Source organism: Centruroides vittatus, unplaced genomic scaffold, assembly GCF_030686945.1.
Source record: "Centruroides vittatus isolate TY-2023 unplaced genomic scaffold, ASM3068694v2 contig_3221, whole genome shotgun sequence".
In the NCBI taxonomy this organism is placed as follows: domain Eukaryota; kingdom Metazoa; phylum Arthropoda; class Arachnida; order Scorpiones; family Buthidae; genus Centruroides; species Centruroides vittatus.
Window position 1 is genome coordinate 106582 of NW_027122070.1, and position 24032 is coordinate 130613.

The 24032-nt window shown below is 27.4% G+C and overlaps 1 protein-coding gene across 2 annotated transcripts in view; it reads right to left on the bottom strand.

The window, feature by feature from the left end:
- Window positions 1–514: 514 nt before the first annotated feature.
- The window catches only part of LOC136973579 (uncharacterized), a 127537-nt gene continuing 104019 nt past the window's right edge, over window positions 515–24032 (bottom strand). The window contains exons 4-6 of one of the 2 annotated variants that reach the window (XM_067268307.1): window positions 23166–23307; window positions 1578–1799; window positions 515–1371 (exon numbers count right to left, since the gene is read on the bottom strand). In XM_067268307.1, coding sequence (XP_067124408.1) covers window positions 1235–1371; window positions 1578–1799; window positions 23166–23307 — 501 coding nt within the window. In that variant the 3' untranslated portion in view covers window positions 515–1234. Of the gene's footprint in view, window positions 1388–1577; window positions 1800–23165; window positions 23308–24032 lie in introns of both variants that reach the window. The other variant, XM_067268308.1, reaches the window with a different exon arrangement.

The following is a 24032-nucleotide window of genomic DNA, read 5'->3' on the forward strand; positions in this document are numbered from 1 at the left end:
ACCGGATTAAAAGCTAATTACAAAAGAAAATTATTTCAAAACAACAAAAAGTATATTTGGCATACAAAAATCAATATCCTGTGATGCAGTTTGACACATATGAAAATTATGCGAAATACTTATAGCTCAATCATCATTATTATTATTTATCGTAAAAAAGAAAGAGTATTTTTCTTTTTTAATAATTAACTTGGAACCCTTAGAAATGTATAGTAAATTGAAAATATTAAATGAATACAGATGTAAAAACTAGCAAAATGTTTAAATTTTGTAGTAATTAAAACATTCTAAAAACAAGAATTGACTTGAACAGTTTTTTTACATTTACATTAAATTTTAAAAATAAAGCTTCTATTAAAATATATTTTCAATTAAATGTATACACCTGTATGTTTTAACAGAAATTTAATATTTCTTTGTAAAAATAATCAAAACTTTTAAAATTATTATTGTGTTGTCTTAATATTATAAAATTCATGTAATCAGTTGGTTCAATAATAAAATAAACAACAAATATTCATAAAAGTAGCGTTTATTTCTCTTACTTTAGCAATAATTTAACTTTTCTTTCTCAAAGCGCGCGTACAGGACTGAATAACAAAGCAGATAAAATTACTGAAGTTAGAGAAAGAGGTGTACAATTTCTCATCCACAGAATATTTAATAAATATTCCTAAATATGGAAATTTGTTATCATTACACAAGAAAAAACCGAGTGCTTAAAGTTAATAAATTATATTATATTTTCTTTTTATAAAATAAAATATGTTAGATTAATACTTTGAAGTTATTCTAATTTGTGCGGATTTGATAATCATCACGTCATGATTTAAGTGCGTTAATTAAAACATTTACATTACATAAAATATATATATATGTATATATATGAGAGAGAGAAAGCCCAAATAATTAAAATTGATTTGTCATTTATATTCTTAACAATATATATATATGTATATATTACATATGTTTCAAATAGAATTTCACATAACGAAAAATAAATAAAAGCTAAATAGCCTTAAACCACGTTACAAGGAAAAAATCAAGTCCATTAAAATAGAATCCATTTGACATGACGTCGGAAAAGAAAAATGTTATTTTGGCACATGACGAATGTCTAACTTTCACAAATTGTGCTGAATCAACAGAAAAAAGAAAATGGAAATGGAGGTAGTAAGGCATTGACCATAGAATTCAACCAAGAATGGAACGATTTTCGTAGGGAAGCTAGTTGTCATCCGAACTCCTGGTTAGATGATGATGATGATGATGAGTCTTCATGAGATGAAAGTCGATTACGATGTAGTTTTGGCGTCGTTACATCATTATTTAAAGAGTGGGGGATTCCGAAAGCTGATTGTCCAGTTCCATCTAATATAAAAACAATCTGAACATAATTAGATATTCCAAAGTACTGTACAACATACAGTTTATGTCATATTTTGCAAATCGATAAGTTATTAATTGAAATTATCAGAATAAAAAGAAATGTAATCGTTTTATCATACACAAATTATAATCATCAAAATGTAATGATAATAGTGATTTTAATATAAAAATAGCAGAAAAATACTTACAATAATTCAGTTTTGCACCCTTAACAGGTGCTAAGCTGTATGACTTTTCTTCTTCGTTACTGCCACCAGAATAAGTTATTGTTGTAGTCGGAAGTGATACAGATCTGGATACAGTATTGGTCGACCAAGATTTTGATATTAAGGAATGCGAACGATGAGGAGATAAGTCTGAAGAACGTTTGTTGGTGTTATCCACTGGACTGTTTATTTCTACTCTAGAATCTGAAAGATATTAAATTATATCGAAAACTTAATTAAAATATTTCTGACGAAATCAATATGCCTTTGTTTAGATTCTTGTCAAATACATATAAGTTATTAATTAATAATTATTTATTAGTCAGAATTTTAAATATTTCTTGTTTTATGTTTGTTTTTTAAAATATTTTTTACATGTAAAAACTAGACGGATAATTGAATCAGTTTCAATCGTAATGTTTTCTCAAATAAAAAAATTAAGGGCGTAGAATCCATTATACTGTTTTGTGAAACATTTTTTTGCATTCTATACACTTTTTAAAACTATTTTTGCAGCAAATATGCAATAAAAAGTTATTATAAACTAAAATAGCTTACCAAAACACTTCAATATTCTCAACGTTTACAAGGAATCAATTTACTCTATAACAAAGTAAATAACAGTATGTAAAGTAATTATTATAACGAATAAAACTTTCAAAATTAAAAATTTTGCATATATATAAACACACATGAGCATTCTTGATATGCTCTTTAATAATTCACATAATTATCAAAGAGCAAATCAAGAAAAAAAAAAAAAATACATATTTTGGGGCTTCATGACTTCATACGAATATAACAGGATCCGAGCGGTTATAATAAGGTTTATTTGTTTGGCTTGAATAAAGTTAATAATGTGATGTAATACTTTATTCTTACAAGATAAAAATTTGAGCAAAAGTGCCAAGTGGTAAACAAAGTAATAGAAGATGTATACAATAATAATAACATACACAATCAGCAAAGTCAACAAATGTATTATGATGTAATATATCTAATTGTGAAATAAAAATTTACTTCAGAGGTATGAAATCAGGATAAAAGACTAAAAAAATTTCTATAAGTTCAGAAATTCAATAAAAAACACTAATTTTATTATTTATCCCATAAAATTAACGGCTTTCATTTATTAAATTATAATAATACAGCTTATTAGCTACTGTACATTACAAAAATTAAAATTATTTATGAAGTTTGGATATTTAAAGTGATATTCATTTTAATATTTTACATAAAATCTTTTTCAATAAATAATAAAAAAAGAAACTAAATGCAATTGCTTAATTTTGTTGTAATGCACTCTAATTAATTTAGATGAATAGAATTGAACTGGATTGTTTAATGATTCAAATATTTCAATGATATTACAAGCACATTAATTTTCCAGTTAATTTTTATTTCTTAATTCATAAATACTTAGTTAACTAAATAAGTTAGTTAGTCCAAATTATTACAAACGATTGAAAATCATCTGGTTTTTATACCTTGCTAAGCGGCAAAATGAATTATCAATTATGTTATTACAGAATTATTTCTTCAAAATTGTAATATTTTTGTTTCTTGCATTGCAAATACGAGTGAAAAAATTGGATAAACTTTGGTTAAATTTATAAATAGTAAAAAATAAACATATTATAAATTAAATAAACTTCTTGTTTTGAAATTGTAAATTATACATAATTATTTATTTAAAAAAATTGTTATAAAAAAATAAAAATATTTATAAACTGAACAGTGAAATATATTTTCTTGGAAATTAGTAGCGAAATATCGCTATTGAAGTTTTGGTTAATTCTTCTAAAGAAATAAATTGCAAAACATTCATTACGGATATTAGAGATCAAACAGATCTTTGCATAAAAAATAAGAAATTTCAAATCGAATTACAAAGTAGCAATAGTCACTTTTGTATGTATAGCATATTTTTCATTTTATTGTATAATTCGAGAAATTTTCCCATTAGACCCATTGAAACTCATTTTTAAAATTCTATAGGTTATGGTTCAGTTTTGACAAATTCTGTCATTTAGATCATCAGCTGCCTCATACTATTATTGAAATAATAGCGCTTCGCCGTACGTCATTTCTCATACAAATATTTCCATCAGGTAACAACGATAAGAGAATTTTTAACGATTTTTTGCATCGCGACTGAAAGTATGACCTCATTTTATCTTCACGATGTTTAATTTTTTCCTTTTAGTTTTGTTTTAGAAATTTCTATATTTATACTAAGCGTCGTATATTTGTAATATAATTTGCTAGTATTACACGAATGATTTTTGTAGTTTAATTTGAAAAAATCACAAAGAATATAGGAAAGATTTTCTTTTTATTAAGAGTTGAATTTTATAAAAACGAATATCACACTATCCTATCATTAATAGCTATTTTTTATTTGTCAGAAATACAAATTGGCAATGCGGGAAATAGCTGTCCCGCGGGCATACTGCTAAATGCGTAAAATTTTACATTGCTAAATAAAATTAAAATGTTAAATTTTGTACGCTAATGAAAGCATAAAAAATTAAAACTTAAAGAAATAAAAACAATTTTTAAAATTAGATAAGAGAATTTTATTTATAATTTTTTAAAATCATCAAAATTTGCTTATAAAGTTTACAACATCGATCTGCATGCATAGTCCGTAAGAAAGAAAGATTTTTGGATTACAGATATACGTGTGTAAGTCAATAGATCATATTATCAGTTCGCGAATGGTAAGAGGAATACGAATTTCAATCTGAGTATGAGTAATATTTGGACAATGTGATAGTCTGCGAGTATTTTTTTTATAGTTGGACTTTCAGGACTGGACAAAATCATACATTCCAAGTTTTAGACAAATGTACTTTACAATTCTGGATGCTTATATTAAGATAATAGTGAAAATTTTCTGTATCTTTATTAACGAAAAAAGTGTTTCCTGTCACAGCTTACTGCTCATGTTGTGACGGATTGATTTGAGGACATTAATGTTCAAAGGACGAACTAGCAGCTTAGAACTCGGACTTTAATATTAATCAATCATCTTTAATGTGGATCATTGAATAAATGCGAGGGGAGACATGAAAGTCAATGCTGAACTGATGAGATATTATAATAGAAAATATCAGAGAATACATCCTAAAAGTTGATTAAGAGTATAAATGCCATAAATAAATAAATTACAGCTTTTAGCCATTATAAATTATTTTTCCAGTAAATACAGATTATTTACAAATCAGCAGGTGTCTGAATATTGCTAGGATAGTCTGTTTATTTATCATTAGTATTAATAACTCTTGTTTCTATTTTTGAAAATATAGTGTTAAAAAATGAGAAGAAAATAAATTATGTTAGGAAGTTGTAAATGTAACCCTTAAACTTGAAATCGTCACGCCCTCTACTCTATGGAACGAGCCATGATCTAACTGATGTAAACCCAGTTAAGTGGTTGTTGTTGCTCGTGCTTTCTGTAGAATAAATGTGCGTTGCTTTTTTTCCCTCCATCATGTATCCATTTCTTCGTGTTACCTTCGACACAACCCTATATTAATTCACACCCTAAGATGATAACAGAGCGTGGTTGGGTTTAATGATCAAAGAGGGCAGAAACTTCCAAAGAAGCATGGGATGAGTTGGAAAAGATACATAAATCGAAAGGTCCAATTAAAAAAGCAGTACTATACAAACAACTTTATCAGATAAAAAAGGGAACTGAACAATCAATGTCGAGACATGTAACTGAATTTATGGAAGAAGCTGGTATCCCAATTCCGATTGACTTACTATCTATAATGTTATTAAATTCATTGCCCGACGAATACAAAACATTTCGAATTGCCATTGAGTCCAGAGACGATATACCGAAGCCTGAATTGTTAAAAATAAAACTAATTGAAGAAGAAATAAGACGACAGGAGAAGAAGGAATTCGCAGTCGAACAGAGTGCATTATACACAGGATCGAAAGAAAGGAAAACTCCTTCCTGACAAAACTACACAAAAGGAAATAATCGTCTTCTTTCGCAATTCACAGGGACATTGTGGTAAGCCAGGCCATCGTGCAGCGGAATGTAGAAATAATAACAGATATTTGCAAAGAAACAGCATACGAAGAAAGAATGATGCACGAAGTCACAGTGCAAACAGCCCAAACGCCAAACTTAACAGACTGGAGCCACCGCACATATGTGTAACGACTGTACGAAATTTATAGATTTAAATCGAGAACTTCACAAAGATATACAAACCGCAGGAAAAGATGCATTAAAATACGTTGGAACGGGATCAATTAATGTAAGCGTGCATGTCAACAACACCAAAAATACAATTAAGCTAAAAGACGTCATGGCCGTTCCAAATATGAGAAATAATTTGATATCTGTCCCTAAAATAACAGAACATGGATATTCTGTCACATTCAAAAGAGAATCAGCAACTGTTACTCGCCAAGATGGTTCCATCGCCATGATAGCAAAGAAAAGAGTACAGACGAAACCTGACGCAGCATTGAATGTCGAAGAAACTGGAAGTGACAATCTTTTGAGATGACATCAACGACTCGGTCATCTAAACGTCGACAACCTAAAGAAATTAGCGAACAAAAAAATGGTAGCCGGAATAACATTGGAACAAACTCAAGATAGAATTGATTGTGAGATATGCTACAGAGGAAAGATTTACCAATTACCGTTTAAATCGTCCGACACGAGAGAGAAATATATGCTGGGATTAATCCATTCTGACATATGTGGTCCGATGAGTGTGGAATCCCTAGGCAGTTCTAAGTATTTTGTGACATTTATTGACAACAAGACACGTTACATTGAGTTAGCAATGCTTAGACACCGATCTGAAGTACTTAACGCATTTAAACGCTATAAGGGAAGGGTCGAAAATGAAACTGTCAGAGAATCAAAAGGCTCCGTACCGACAATGCAAAAGAATACTTATCACAAGGATTTACCAGCTATCTTGAAGAAAAAGGAATAAAGAGGCAATTAACAGTCGAGCATACTCCTCAACAAAATGGGATAGCAGAACGAGTAAACAGAACTCTCGTTGAGATGGCGAGATGTATGATGATTCAATCCAAGGTACCTCAGAGTTTGTGGGAGAAGCCATCAACGCAGCAGCCTGTATAAGAAATCGTTGTCCCACTAAAGCTTTAGAAGAAGAAACTCCATTCGAATTGTGGACTGGAAATGTGTTGGATTTATAAGAATTTTCGGCAGCAAAGCAATTGCTCTGCAAAAGGGGCATAAGAGAAACAAATTTGACCAAAAGTAAAATAATACATTCTAGTTGGCTATTCACAAGAGTCAAAGGCATACCGACTTTGGGAGCAAGGGACCAAAACTGTCATAAAGTCTAGAGATGTTAATCGAAAAATTAGAAACTGAAGATAAACAGAACTTGTTTAGCTCACCTTTAGATTTAATACCGACTATGAAAAACATTAAAATAGATAAAAGTAATGTTCCTTTTACTGATACGCAAAACGAAAATATTCCTTCGCATGATAATGAAACATCAAATTCACAACCGGCCGCAAAGCGGGACATCCACGTTTAATTACAGTAGAAGTGGAAAGCCTGGAAGACCAAGGAAGGTGTACAATAAAGTAGCAGATTTCGCAAAATGCAGCCAGTTGCCAGATCCTACAAGTGCAAAAGAAGCATTAAGCCGAGAAGATAAAGCAGAATGGTCAAATGCCATAGATTCAGAGTATAAGTCTTTAATGGAAAATAATACATGGGAATTAGTCTCTCGTCCAAAGAACAAAAGAATAATTTCGAATAAATGGGTATATAAAATAAAAAGAAAACAGGATGGCACCGTTGATCGCTACAAAGCCAGATTAGTTGCATGTCGATATAAGCAGAGAGAAGGAATTGACTTTGAAGAAGTATTTGCTCCAGTAGCAAGATATGAAACGATCCGAGCATTCATCGTTGGATGTGTAGAAAAGAAAATGCACGTGCACGAAATGGATGTGATCACAGCTTTCATACAAGGAGATTTAACGGAGGAAATATATATGGAGCAACTGGAACACTTCAAAACGAAAGGACAAAAAGATAAAGTATGCCGTTTAAGTAAATCCGTATACAGATTAAAACAGGCAGGACTTGAATGGTACAAGTGATTAGACAGTTACCTGCTAAATATAGGCATGAAAAGAACGAGCGCTGACCCTTGCACCTCCATCCAAAATGAAGGTGGAGAGAACATTGTGATTATAGTTTATGTTGATGACAAACTGATTGGCTCACGCAACTTAGAAATAAGAAAAATCAAACACATTCTTCAGAAAAAATTGAAAAGGAAAGATTTGGGCGTGGCAAGTAAAGTTCTCGGAATACAGATAGAAAGAGAAGGGGTTACCGAAAAGATGAGACTTACTCAAGAAAAGTACGCTAAAGACCTCTTAATGAAATTTAACATGCAAGCATGTAAACCCGTTTCAACACTGATCGAATCAAATCAGAAATTGACAAAAGAAATGGTTCCACAGTCAGAGAGCAAAATAAATAAAATGAAAGGAAAACCCTACAGAGAACTTATCGGCGGACTCCTTTATCTGGCGAACTCGACACATCCAGATCTGGCGTTTTCAGCTAGCGTGTTAAGCAGTTTTTGCACCAATCCAAACATCGTTCATTGGAAAATGGCCAGGAGAGTACTCCGATACATTCAAGCAACTATAAATTATGGGCTAAAGTACGAGAAGTGCGATAAGAAGCTGTGCGCATATGTTGACTCGGATTGGGCCGGTGATGTTGACGTACTGAAAGTCTTCATCAGGTAACATGCTAATTCTAGCTAACGGACCTGTTAGTTGGAAATCAAGAAAGCAAAAGTCTGTTGCGCTTTCGACGATGGAAGCGGAGTATATGGTCCTATCCGACGTGACCAAGGAAGTCATCCACATGAGAAGTGTAAAGGACCGCTTTTGGCAGAGCAGGTCTAAAAGCAACACGATCTTGGTAATTGGTCCCACATGGCGTTGTGTCTATAAACGATCGGGAAGACAAAGGGTGTAGCGTCTCCGTTTATGGAACTCGTCTGTACGCGTCAATGTGTTTGCCACATGTTTGTCGGCTAGAAAAATGTAAACAAGGAACGGACGTGACGGTAAGCTGTTTCGTCGAGAGAAGAGCGGACGTTTTTAAAAGCTTCCGGGGAAAGGAAGGACCCTGATTGGTCGTAAGTTGTCGTCGAGGAACTCTTTAAATAGTAAGAGTGGCGAGAGGAACGGGGAAAAGGGCAAGAGACGGATAGTACGACAGTCTCAGGCACTTGGACAGCCCGCTGAGCGTAGAGAGAATGTTCTCCTCAGGCAACGATCTCAGGGACGGGTAAGTGCGGAGACTGGACAGGTCGTACGGTTGAGCCAACTCCACAAACCGACCGAAGTTTCCCCAGAGTCTAATAGTCCCCGAAGGATAAGCTGTTACGTGAGGCACCCTACCTTTGTTGTACTGTGTGTGTAATGTTGTTAAACTTGTATATTCTGAAATATTTTGTTTTGTAAATAAACTGTAAATATTCACTGGGTTGAGTGTGGAGGTGTACTGTACCTTTCTACGAACCAACGTAAGAACATTCTCGAGTCGTAAGAACCAACTCGAGACGGATTATCGTAAAGATCTTCACTAGAAGGATGCTGAGAGAAATGGGATTTGAAAGTTATGTGGATACACCGACAATAGTTCACTGCGACAGCCAGTGCGCTATTCAACTAAGCAAGAATGCCGTTCACCATGGCAGAAGCAAGCACATTGATATCAGGTATCACTTCTCCCGTGAAGCTCAAGAAGAAGGCGAAATTAAAATAGATTACATCCCACCACAGAGATGAAAGCTGATATACTAACGAATGCTCTCCCGAGAAGTAAACATGAAGTGAATTTCAAGCTACTTGGACTGAGCAAAATCCCAGACAGAACTACCGCTAACTGTGTTAGTAAAAGTAGTTAATACTATAGGTATGATATATATGCGTTACAATATATACGCAAGTGTTTATGGAGAAATTATCGAACATTTAATTATAGCCAATGTGTAGACTCCTGGCACACCGATAGAGAGAGGGTGTTAGGAAGTTGTAAATGTAACGCTTAAACTTGAAATTGTCGCGACCTCTACTCTACGGTCCGTGCCATGATGTAACTGGTGTAAACCCCGTTAAATGGTTGTTGTTCCTCGTGTTTTCTCTAGAATAAATGTGTGTTGCGTTTTTTTCCCCTCTATCTTGTATACATTTCTTCGTGTTACCTTCGACACAACCCTACATTAATTCACATCCTAAGATATTACTTGTTTAATTTTATTTTGAAAGAATACTCTAGAGATGATACTTTCCAAAGTAATATAGAAATTGATTATTCTACAAAATCATACAAATAATTTTCATAAAAATTCGTCTACTTACAAGACTGGTATTAAAATTTATTCTTAAGAATATGTACAGAATATGGACTTGTAAAATAATATTTTATTTTCTTATCTTTTTAAATAAATCTTATTTTGTAAAGTTAATAGAGATGAAAATTACAGTACAGTCGGATTTAAAACATTTTATCATTTCATTTTATTTTGTAAAAACCGAATATTTTTTAATAGAGAAGCAAGAATTAATATTTCAGAATAAGAGAAATGTGGCTTGTTTATCTCGATATAAGTATTAATATATATATCGAGATAAACATAAATATTTTTACACATTGCATATTTACACAACTATTTAAATTAGTTAAACATTTGAAATTTAATATAGTCTATAATTAAAATTAAAATATTAATTACGTTAATGTTTTATAATTAATAACTATAAAATTCAGTATTAATTATGTTTAAACAAATATTGATAATTAATTTTTTTAATTGCTAAACAAAGACTACTGGTATATGTTTTAAATCTTTATACTATAAAGATATATTTCCTTAAACAGTACACATTATGTCGTGTTTGTTTACCTGAGTTATCTAAAACAATATTGGATATACATCTTACATTTTCATTTTAACTCTTATCTTACACATTAATTATTCTTATATTTTGTTAATACAACTTATTAAATATGTAAGATTATGCGAATGTATTCAAATAATTAAATTTCAAAAGTAATTTATTATTAAAAGTTTATAGTTTATAAATAATAATTTAAATGGAAAATTACTTAATTATATTGACATTCATAAAGTAATCTTATATTCGTAATCAATTAAAGCAAATTTCAGTTTAAACTTTAAAATCAAATTTATTTTGCTTGTTGAATTAGAAAAATTGTTTAATTTTTAAGATATTTAGTTTTTCACCCTGGAACAATTTTCAAATTTAACTAACATTTTTACGACAAACCTACAGAAGTAGAAATTAATTAGTAAAAGTAAACATTACTTACAAAAATAAAATTTAAAATCGATATTTACGCTGTTAAGAAATTTATTGTATAATTTGAATCTATCTGTACTTATTTTTATGAATTCGTGTTCATAAAAATAACTACCCAACATTGGTAAACATTTAAAAAATTTTCTTATTATAAACATAATGACAATTATTTATAATAAAATGGTATAAAATCATTACAGGATTTTTCGGTAATGTAAATTATAAATTAATTTTTAAGGAAAAAGTTGTGTGGTTTATAAACTTTTGATGATGTCTTTTATAAAGTTGAGTATCTCCAGAATTGAGTAATGAGGATTATTATGAAAACAGAATCGAAGTTTATCTTTTGATGTACGATATTCGAAAAGTCAAAATTATTTGTTTATTTTGATTGGTATAGAGCTACACAAAGAGATTATGAATGTTAATTTAGCCTTAGTTACTAAAAGGATTGGTTCGTTGTTTTACGTAACTATTAAGTTTAATACATTTATCATAGACTTACTTATTTAAAAATATGATATATCTAACTATTAATGGATTTTTTAAAATATATTTATATTACATGTATATAAAATATTATATTTATGATACTACATTAAAATTCGATAAAATAGTTTTGAAGCAATTACAAAAAATAATACATAACTAATAAATTTTAGTAAGACTTTAAACGTTTTTCATGATTTAATTTTACTTATAATATTAATTTTAAAAAATAATATAAAGTTAATTTATATTTTAACAGACTTAGTTTAATTATAGCGATATTTTTCTAGTAATAAAATATTTTACTGTGAATCAAAGCTTTTATAATATCTAATCGTCCCTCCCAAACTCAAATTCAACGAAATGGTAATAAAACATTAATATTTTAATTTATGAATTATCAGCACAAGTGAGATTTAAAAAAATAAGTTTTGGAAATTTGCCAATAATGAGATAAATTCAGACCTTGCAAACAAAAGTTTGTTTCCTTTATCTTATTTTATCGAATATAGCGTAAACTTTGGTATAGAGTGGTTTTACTTTTTTCTTAATTTAAATTCAGTTAAACAATCGCTATAAATGTCAATGAATTTTGCTCATTTTTATTCATTCTAGTATTTATGATAAAATTTCTGTCGATTTTAAATATAAATGTTTCTCTCAAACGATTTCTTTTAATTTTTCGATTTATGTTTTCTTTCCATAAACTCGTTAATCAGTCAGAATATAATTAGTTATCTACATTCCCACCATTCTTAATTATATATATATATATTGAAGTTATGAATTCAGAATGCACTTTAAGGAATTGGCTGAATATAAAATAAACTTTTCCATAATTGGCTGAATATAAAATAAACTTTTCCATAAGTTCAGAAAAATTATTTTTCTGAAGCCTTTATCTAAGAATTTTAAATTTTATTTATTTATTTTTAATTAGTCATAAGATATCGGTTTCACTAATTTATTTTGATTATTAAATAAATTTCATTATTAAATCATAATAAAGTGTACCTGAGGTTGTCATATTTAGATGAAATAATTTAATTCGATAGGCCTTTGTAATGTGTTTTCGAAAATATTTATTCTAATTCATTCAGTTAAATATTTCGATTGTAACATTAAAGGAAAGATGCCTTAGAAATAACGTGCATTTCATTCTATTGATTAATTTGACTGCACATAACATAAGCATAATTTTCCGAGACGCGAATTTTATTAGATTGATCGAAAAGAGATTTGATCTATAACAATATGACTCATAGCGTACGGCAATCAAACCATTAGTATTTGTTTCCTTTTTCCAACAGATATAACAGGTATAACCGTCATTGATTTAGTTTCCTAACTTCTCAGAGAATGACAAAATCGAAAAATATCGTTAAGAAAAAATCATTGTGCTTCTTTAGATCTGTTTACGTTACTAATGATGACATCAAATTAAGTTACTATTTTTAGTAATTGCCAAACTCTACAATAACCCTAACAGTCTATAATTTGATATTTATTGTAAATTTCCTGTGATATGAATACATTTAATAATTTAAAGGCGGAAAAATCTTACTTCCTTTGAAGTACACAGAATCTGAAAAAATTCGTTGGAAACACCTAAATTTCATATGAAACACGTCTCATGAAATTTTATATTAAAATAATAATAATTTTTTTAATTAGTGATTTAAAAATGAAAGCAAATTTAATTATTTCTTTGTTAATAGAATTTTCACTTGAAATATAAATATTCCTAAAACATCAATAGCAAAATAAAAAATACTCATAAATTTATTTATTATATTAAATATTTCAATTAAATCCCATTATAAAATTAAATTATATGTTTAACATTGGGTGTTAAAATAAGATATTTCAATATTACTTAATTCAATAATAATTATGATTACAATTATTTTATTTTTATTTACTTTGTATTATTATATTTTATGGTTGAGACCTTATCTCATATCATTTAATAACTGTTTTAATGACATGTTGATGTTTTTCACAATAATATTTAAATTATGATTATATTTAATTGTGTTAAATAGAAAGTCATTAGATAGTTTTTATACTAAAATATGTAACATTATATATATTTCATAAAATAAATATAAAAACAATAGCGTTTTCATCAAAGTGGATTTATAGAATTTAATATTTGCAATTTTAATTAATTTCTATAATTAATAATTCTATTAAATTAAAAATGTTATAAAGAAAATAAATATTAAAATAAAAAATAAAATTTTAAATATACAGATTCCAGTATAGCCTAATAAGTACAGAACAAGTAATTCACTGTAATTAAAAATCATTTTCATTTTTACTCTGAAAATCTAACGTTTAGTTCTGGAATTATGTCTTTCAATGTCGATTTACATAAATTAAATTATAAATTATTCAGTTGTAAATTTAAAAGTTTATGAAAACGTTCAGTTTTAAATTAAATGTAAAATATTTTTAAAAATATTTTTGAAAATGTTCATTTTTCGATTTAAAATTCGTATAATTTATTAAATTATTAGATACTTTCTCAATTATTATTTTTTTAAATGTTAATTTTAAACAATACTATAAATATCCCCTAAACGTGAATATCGTGTTTATATATAAATGTAAAATTTTTAACCAACTTTTTAGCTATATTTCAAATGTATTTATATCTTCAAAATTAAAATAATAATAGCATTTATTCATAATGAAACTAATCCGTTGCTATAAAATGAAAACAATCTTTTAGTATACTTCAATTTTAATAAATATTATACAGCTTAACAGTTTAAAAAATCTTAGCAATTTTCTTTTGAAATTATTTCAATTAGCGAAGAAATACATCAGCACATTAGAATCGTAAACGTTCAATAACCTGCATCTTGGCAAACGCAAACATACTAATGAATAATTTAATTAGAAATCGTTATATTACATATATCAGGGCGATATTGTAAAAAGTAATTACATAATAAATTTTTTTACAATTACTTTTACCTACGAAATATAAAAGTGTTACATAGGCCTATTAACGATGATTTTTTTAGATAGAATAATTAAGCAATTGACTTTTTTGTGGATTGACAGATAGATAAAAAAAAATTGTTTGATGATAATAGGATTTTCTTTGCTACTTTCATTCATAAGGATAAAATACAGCAGGAATGAATCAGTTATTTTTTCAACTGTTGAATTTTTCTCGCTTGAACATTTTTTACAAAGATGTTCTTTGTAAAAAACAAAATACATCTATTCTGTAGTTAAATTCCTTTATCTTTTCACGACTTCATACTTAAATATAATTTTTTCAAATAATATTTGGAAAATATTCTATTATGGTTGAAGTTTTCCATTTAATATTATAATAATATTCTCAATATGCTCAATCTCAATTCAATATATTTCAGCGATGTTTTGATGTATTTCACATATTTGGATAAAATTAGAATTCAATTTATATACTATAGAAGATGAAAAACTAAAATCATAACTTTTAAAGTTCGTTATTCTTTTATTTTTGACATATTTATTTACGAGATTTTGAATTTCATTTTTAAAATTTTAAGTATAAATTTAATAATTTATGCTGTAATATGTTTCTTATTTATAGCATTAAAGCTTTATAAGTTTAAGATGTGACCTGTGAATTAATACAATTCCTACAAAAAACAAAAAATTCTTCTGATTGAATAACAAATTTATTATTTAGATATAACATAAAAGTATTCTGACAAAAGTTTAGAGCAAACTGCCTTATTGTAACCAGGGCCATCGAGAGAGGAAGGGACCTGGGGATTTTGACGGAGAAAACTTAGGAGCTCGTAGTGGTCTCTATCCCTTATAAATTAATATTATTTTTACTAACAAAAAATAAAATCTTTAAAACGACTTTTTATTAATAAAAACCATTCAACGTATTTCGTTTATTCGAATAAATTACACTTTACTCCGTGTCCCATACAAGCTTTTGACAGCTTTGATTGTAACAAATTATACTTTTTAATTATTTATATTCTTTAGTTTCTATAAATTAAATTATTTTAAACTTTTAATAGAAAAAGTTACATCAACTTTATTCATCTCAAGTTACGTAAAGAATTATTTCATTTAATATTTGTACATCAACACATTTGATATATTAAAATCTCTCAATAAAATTATATTCTATTTAGTAATTATTAATAAGCTACTCATTAAGTTAATTCATAACTCTTCATTGTTATTTAATAATTTAAAATAATTTGAACTAATAATTTTATATTATTTATATAATTATAAGCTCATTTATTATGCTCAATACATGCTCATTTAACTTATTTGTTAAAAATTTCAATGTAACTATAACTCCAGTTTACTTATAAAGTATTGCAATAACCAAACTTTTCATCTCTAAAATATGACATTTATATATTAGAAATGAATATATATATCGCTTATTTTCGCGCCAACATTTTAAATTAAATTTTTTATTGTTTATTTTTATCCTTTTTATATTTAGTTTCCTTTTCTTTTATTATTACTATATAATTTATTTGATATGTTAAACTTTTTATATTGTAGATAAAGCAGCATTCAATTTAAATAAAACTAAACGGAAAAAAAATGTATTAATAATTTGTTTGTATAATTTTTGTGTGATTTTTCAAAATATAAAATAAATTTAAATTTAATAAACAAAATATAGCCATTTAAATAGTGGCTATATTTTGTTTATTAAAATTTTAAATGTCTAATTAAATATTAGACATTTAAAAAAATATTTTAGAATTTGCAACATTAAAATATTCAGTTAGAAAATAATGCAAATGTTCTGTTTTCGGACAGAAGTACGAAAATATCGAAAGGCTACTTATAAATTCTTTTTCAAAACATTTTATTTATATATAATTCAACTACCGTTCATTCATTTTAATTTATTTATGTAAACAATCTGACAACACAAGAAAAGTATTCCTTTACGGCACACAACACATATAATAAATTATAATTATTATGAAGCTTTCGTGTTCACATAATGAATTTTATGATATCGTACTGAAAATTTACTGAACATAAATTTAATAAAATTTTAAAATAGTTTTAATAACCATTTCTTTATATTATTTTATGTAAAAAAATATATTTCAAACAAGGTTATAAATTTTATAGACAAGAATTTTTAAAAGTTGAAATAGTGAGTTTTATTAGATTATGTTTAAAGGAAAATAGATTTATTTTTATTTAATAAATTTAAATAAACTGTATTTTGGTACACTAAACAGAAAAAAAAATTATTTTCAAAAATAAACTTTAAATTAAAATTTTTTGTTCTTAAAATACAAAAATTTATTTTTATAGTCTAATAGAAATTATATTCTTTATTAAATCTCCTAAATTTCTATCTGTAAGAGACAAATAATACTAATTCTCATAAGAAAGTGATAATCGTAAATAAATTTATTTAAAAAAATTAACTTAAATACGTATGAAAGAATTGGAAACACTACATTTGGACTCATTTTATGGAAATAAATCCAAATATTCATTAGATGAAAAAAATTCAATGTAAAACGAGCAATTATTTATTGTGACATCGTCAAAATGCCGGGCTGCAATTTTAATCATATCTTAAATTTATTTAATTTAAATTATATGCTCTCCGCTTGAAATTAGTAGTGTCTTGCTCCTGTACATTACACTTTTCCTGCTAGCAATAGAGTCGTGCCGATCATCTATCTATCTCCTTTCAGAGAAAATTTTCCAATTAAAATAACGTGACTTCTGGTTTAAACCAGAAGTTCCTATATACTTAATTGGGCCTTCTGCTCCTAAAAATCTATCTAACTTCGTTCTCTTTAAGAAAGGACAGACAGACAAACTGAAAATTTATAGGCCTACAATTTTTTTTTTTTTTTCAAATTGCAGCCCAATCATTTTCTTTTAAAGTTTTTCCCATAGATCAACTATCAATGTTCAGGAGATAAAACTACTGAACATTGATATTTGGTAGGCGAGGGTTTGCGTCTCAGCAAAAGGCTAGCTGCATGGAGTTTTCCGGGTTTTCTTCACGTGTCTGACAGCTAAATAGAGGACATTTTCCCATTGAAAGTCCACACGGGCGGCACTCCTGCTTGACAATCGTCCATGTGTTGCGTTGCTGTATCTCATCAAACCAAGCCAAACAAGCTTTTGAAAAATAGTTTCGAATTTACACATTAAAGTACATAATAAAACAAAATGTTTTAATTCTATCAAAATGTGAAGTTTTGAAATAGGTGATTTAAAATTATATTGTTTTAAAATATCTCGTTTTTTTAACAAAATAAGTTGGAAATTTTTTAATTATTTTTCATAGCTAAAATACTCCGTTCTTTGAATTATAAATATAAAAATAATGTTATATTAAAAAATATTTAATATTTCTTTAGAAACAAATGATGTTTAAATTAGTAATACATAATTATCCCTAAATATTAAATAAATAAATAATTAAAAATGAATCAATGATAGATTTTCTATGAATTAGTATATAGAAGTACTTAAAGTAATTTAAATGATTTAAATAAATAGTAAATTTAAGATGAATTATTTTATTTTATAAATCTTTATATCATAGCAATAACAAAAAAAAAAATTACTCACAGAATAAAACTTTAATGAAAGAAAAATACTTCGTTATCGATTATATTACACGTTGGCTTCAAAGCAAAAGTCATTTTAGACAAAAAATTTTATTTCAAAGTCAACAATTTATCTGAAAAACTTGTAACATTGCAGAAATGTTTGGTTTTTTTTCTAAATTAACGGCATTAAGTCAAAGTAAGTACTAGGTGAGCAGATAAAAAATAATTGGTATTCTAACTAAAAATTAAAAATTTTATTAAAATTGATGTACAGTATACTTTATTTTATTAAATAAAGTAAGATTATATTCGAAAGTATTTTTATGCTTCTACTGCTTTCGTACATGGCGGCCATTATAAATGATATAATAACTAATTACTTTATTATATCATATCATGGATTACAATGAGTTAAAAACAAAAAATAATAAGCTGCTTTTCTACTTCTGCAATAATTTAGTTATTTGCAGGCTTTATTTAAATATATTCCTAAATCTACAATATATCAGTGATGAGAAAACTGATAATCGTTATATTTTTTGCACAATAATATTTGTAAATCGGATTACTTTTATGAATTCTGATGGAAATATGAAATATACAGATGTGTTTTGTCAAAGTACTAAATTTAATGTTTTAATTTATATCAGCAAGAATTAAAATCTGAATTTCAATGTTTACTATAATTGATAAATTTACTCAAGAGTTGTATAAATGCAAATATATCTTTATGTTGGTTATAATTTAGAATCTTATACGGTGTATCAAATGAAACAAATTTATCAGATAGCCTTATGATAAAAATAAATAGAAATTGAAAAATAACGATGGTGATTAAATTTTTTATTATTTTAAAATTGTGTTGATAAATGCAATCGCATTATTACATTCATGCAAAGAACTAATTTTCTCATCTGAAAAATATTTTGAATTTGACACACGTGAAATGTTATAATGAAAGAAATAACTCACAATATTTTTAATACAAAATTTCATTTAATAATTAAAAGTAAATAAATTTTAATAGGTTTTTTGCTTTTTCTTTTCGCAAAGTTATTTTCACATATTCCTCTTGTGATTTAACTAATCTTTCTCTGGAGTTACTCATGCTTTCTATTCTGATTTATTTTCATTAGAATAGTAATGATATTGAAATCATTAGAAATACCACCTCTGTAAAATTTATTTTCCTATATTCGTTAATAGAAGGAAGAATATCAAGTGTGAAGTGAAATAATTAAAAATCATAAATGAAATAATGTGAAATTATAACCATTAAGTAACTGGTGACAACTAAAGAATATTTCAGTATATATGTAAGAGAAAGTGAATTATAAAATTTTAAAAAGTGATAAAATAAAACATAAAAAATGTCTTGTAATATTTATTAACTTCAGCAAAACAGATGGAAATAATATTTGAATTTGATGTTATAATATTATGAAATGAATCTAAACTACGTTAAATGCTATCAACTTTAAAACAAAATTTGGAATACTGTAATTCAATTTTATACACGTTTCTTAAATTATAGAAATAGAAACAGATTTGTATTTAAAATAAAATCAATTTACAATGCAATAAAAAGTACTTAATATCCTCTTATAATATAATATTTAAATTTCAAGTATCCAATTAATTTTGAATATTCGTTTTTAATACTATTGTAAAAAAATGACAAGAAAATACGATACACAAAGCTGTATATTCACTATTGGTAAAAACATCGTCTGAGTGATATCGATTTAAATGGATACTAATTATTTTAAAAACTCATAAAATATGTGAACTCTTGATTTGGTAAAAGAGTTTCCAAAAGCAAGAGAATTAACACAACAGTAAAAATATTTTCTTATCATAAAAAACATCAAGTCTGAATGGTTTTAATATCAACAGCTTTAAAAAGTAAATTTTCAGTAAAATAACATTCAATTAAAAACTATCAATTACAAAAATTCTAAAAGTGATTTTTAAAAATTAAACAATTATACTGGTTACATTACATTTCCTAATTTGTAGTTGCCTATTTCGATTCTGTCATTATACTTTTTCATTATTTTCATTAATCATTTTAATATGTGTTTAGTTGAGTAATTTGACAGTTTACAAGACATTCAATATTATTATTTCCTAAACTTAATTGATCGTATTTTTTTAAGATACATTCTCTATATAGAGACGATTTTCTCTTCTCAATTATTGAAATGAAGAGATAATGACAAATTTTTGTCTTAATTATAAGCACTAAATAAATTTAAAAATTGCAACCCACAAAAATAACAATCTAAAATATTGTAGTTTTAACAATAAATAAAATATTTTTAATATGTATTTTGGATATTGGTAATATTATAATTAAATTGTAAAAATTAATATGAGTAATTGAATGAAATAACAAATTTTACGAAAAATAAATAATGAATTTGAAATTATTAATATTCTCTTAATATTAAATTAAAATAGTTGAGTTAAGACTTTAAATAATCAATTATTTCAACAGTTAATCCCTGAACTTTCAGTTTATCTATATAATTTCATTCTTGCAGAAGTCCTAGAAATTGAATGGAGTAAAACAATAATCATTTATTCTACTCAACAGCTTTATTAATTATAACGTTGTTGAGTAAAAATTTTTGCTAATTTTAACAAAAATTAAATGAGCCATATCATAAAGAATATTGAGAAAGTTTCTCTTATTTAATATATAAATAAGTTAAAAAAGAATTTGGAAAAAATTTGATTTTGAAGATATATTGATAACTAGCAGGTAGACCCGGCGTTGCTCGGGCAAAAGTAACGATAGCGAAGATTAAGATATAGACGTTATAGACACAAAAGAAAAAGAGTAATTTCATCAACAAACTAAGTATTTCTAAAGACAGGTTGAATTTGAAAATCGAATGTTCTAATATTGTTCGATTTTCACGAAGTGTTCTGATTATATCGTTCGATTTTCATCGAATGTTCTAAAGAAGAAAAGTGGAGAAAAACCGAACTAATCTGTTTAAATTTGAAAATTGAATATGTTCTAACATATTACAGTAGAGCGTCGATAAGTGGAACCAATTGGGGACTGGGGTCCTTCCAGTTAATGATTTGTTTTTTATATTCTTTAATATATTTATTTTGTTTGTACAAAATGCAGAAATAATTTTTAACGATACGATAGCCTCGATGATTATTATAAAAATTTTCGTTAGGCTTAAAATCGACGAAAATTCAACACGAAGCGACACGCAACGGAGAAAAATTCAACAGGAAGCGATACGCAACGGAGAAAAATTTGAACATCGGACAGGTTAATGTATTTTTGGTACAAAGTCGGAAACTGGAACAAATCATTAACTGGAAGGACCCCAGTCCCTCCCAGTTAATGATTTGTTCCAGTTTCCGACTTTGTACCAAAAATACATTAACCTGTCCGATGTTCAAATTTTTCTCCGTTGCGTATCGCTTCGTGTTGAATTTTCGTCGATTTTAAGCCTAACGAAAATTTTTATAATAATCATCGAGGCTATCGTATCGTTAAAAATTATTTCTGCATTTTGTACAAACAAAATAAATATATTAAAGAATATAAAAAACATGAAAATTATACTTTAGAAGTAAATTTAGTATCAAAAACATTCGATTCAGCACGACACAGTCCGACTGAAAATCGTTCCACTTTCCGGCCATTCCACTTACCGACGTTCCACTTAGGGGCCTTTTTATACTCTCTTTGAGTGGTAAAGGGCCTTAAATCACAAATAAAAAAAAAAAAAAAAAAAAAGACGTTCCACTTATCGACGCTCTACTGTACTCTTTTTTTTTCTTGTTTTCTCCAGCGCCCGTAAATCTTGCACATCGCTTTCTCTTGTTCTCCATTGTTACTTAACACTATCATTGTTACTTAACACTTTGGTACGTAAATTTGGTACCCTTGTACCAAATTTCAACTCCTAACCGTCTTAGCGAAAATTAAGATTATTACGTTATAGTCAACCTTACCCATTTTCACAGAATGCAAGAATTGGGTCCCCCATCTTTCCAGACTAATAACAGAATTTTTAGATAGGGCTAAAAATATGTTCGATTTCCCGCAAAAACGAAAAAACTGCATCTGCGTCTTGCGCGTCGCTTTCTTTTAACACTTCCATTGTTGACACTTCCATTGTTGATGGAAGTGTTAAGCCGTAATCCTGTCCCTCTCCTCCGTGGGGAGGTATTTCACTTTCTTAGTGTGCGTTCTCGTGACGTACCCTAACTGTGTTCCAAATTTCAACTTTCAACTCTTAACCGTTTGGGCTCTGCGCTGATCATTATTATTATCAACTCGTCTCGATTATATATATAGATGATGATTTACATAAAAAGAAAAATAATTTTATATAAAAATATTTCTTTAGACCGGTTTTATGCAACTTTCTTTTAGTCGTAGTATATTTAATTTTAACGAGAGTTTGGGCAGACATCTTATAAAATTTCTAACGACAACTAAATAATAGGTAACAATAATAATCATTATAGTAAATACAAAAAAATATAATCAATTTAATAACGTATAGTAAGAAACAAACTAGAAGTAAATTTTAAAATAAAACATTAAGTAATAATTTGAAATTAATTTAAGGCAATATATAAATTTTCGCAGTACATCTGGTATGGAGTAACCATATACAGATTGCAAATCACTACTCTAGTCTTTAGAAATAAAATGAAATCAACATAAATTTTGAGTTAATAATGTCTCTTACTTTTTAATACTGAAGCAAGAAAAAATAATAAAATAAGTAAAATAAAAATATCAAATATTGATTGCGTTACGTTAATTATAAGGAAAAATAATTTTCGCAAAAGATTTAATTCAAACTATAATCAATTTTATATTAATCCTATATTTATAATTATAAAAGTTAATGCATGAGTATAATCGTTTACATAATAGGCTTATCAGACAATTTATCTACATCTATTTACTGGTATTTGATAATATACTGCAGAATATGATGTAATATTTACTAATCAATTCGTATCAATTCGTATCAAGTCCTGCCATTCGTAATGGCAGGACACGTACTGTACATATGTCATACATAAAATATAAATAAAACTGTCTATTTACCTGGAAAATAAATTTGTTTTTGAAATTCTAGTACTTGTCTCATGCTGGGATCTAATGCACCAGTACCCTGTTTTTTAGTCAGTGGTTTCAAATCCTTATTCTTTTTTAAGTCTTTAATTTGTCCATTATCGTTGACGGAGGTCTGTAAATTATTTTAAAAGATTAGTTTTGGAAACTATTAATAAGTAATAATCATAAACTCTAATTTTGAAAAGATTTAAATTTATACATCCAAAATACACTTTTAGACAAAAAAGTTACGCACCAAGAAGGTGTTTTAATTGAGTAAAACTCTATTAATGCGAACATAATGACGGCAATAATAAGTAATTATAATACCATATATCATAACAAAGGGACAATTTCCTGTGCAACAATAATACAATTTAAAGGAACATTTTGTACCTTGTACGACCACCTATTGTCTGGATACATAAGGCGATATTATCTGGCGTGCTGGTATAGAGATAATACATGCTATTCGGCCATAAACTTTCCCACGAAGGTTGCAACTTCTGCTTCAGATTTCTCTCATTTATAGATAGCCACGCTGGCATCCATCTGGTCCATAAATTCTAAGTGGGAGATAAATCCGAAAATCCAGTAGGAAGTGTAGCAACGTTACAGAGCTGTGGCACGTTATAGCTTTATGGAACTAGGCAAATTTGAATTAGGAAAACCCATGTAGTTTTTCAGACATTTTTCTTAGGGGAAAGTTTTGGGGAATTCCCTGGTATTTTCATTCGTTTTTTAACGCGATCTCTGGAGAAATTATTAAAGTTTTGTGCTGCGTTTGCGGTAATCTAGGATCTCCGACTTGACGTCAAATTTAAATTTCGATATTCTTACTACAGTAATGAGTTTATA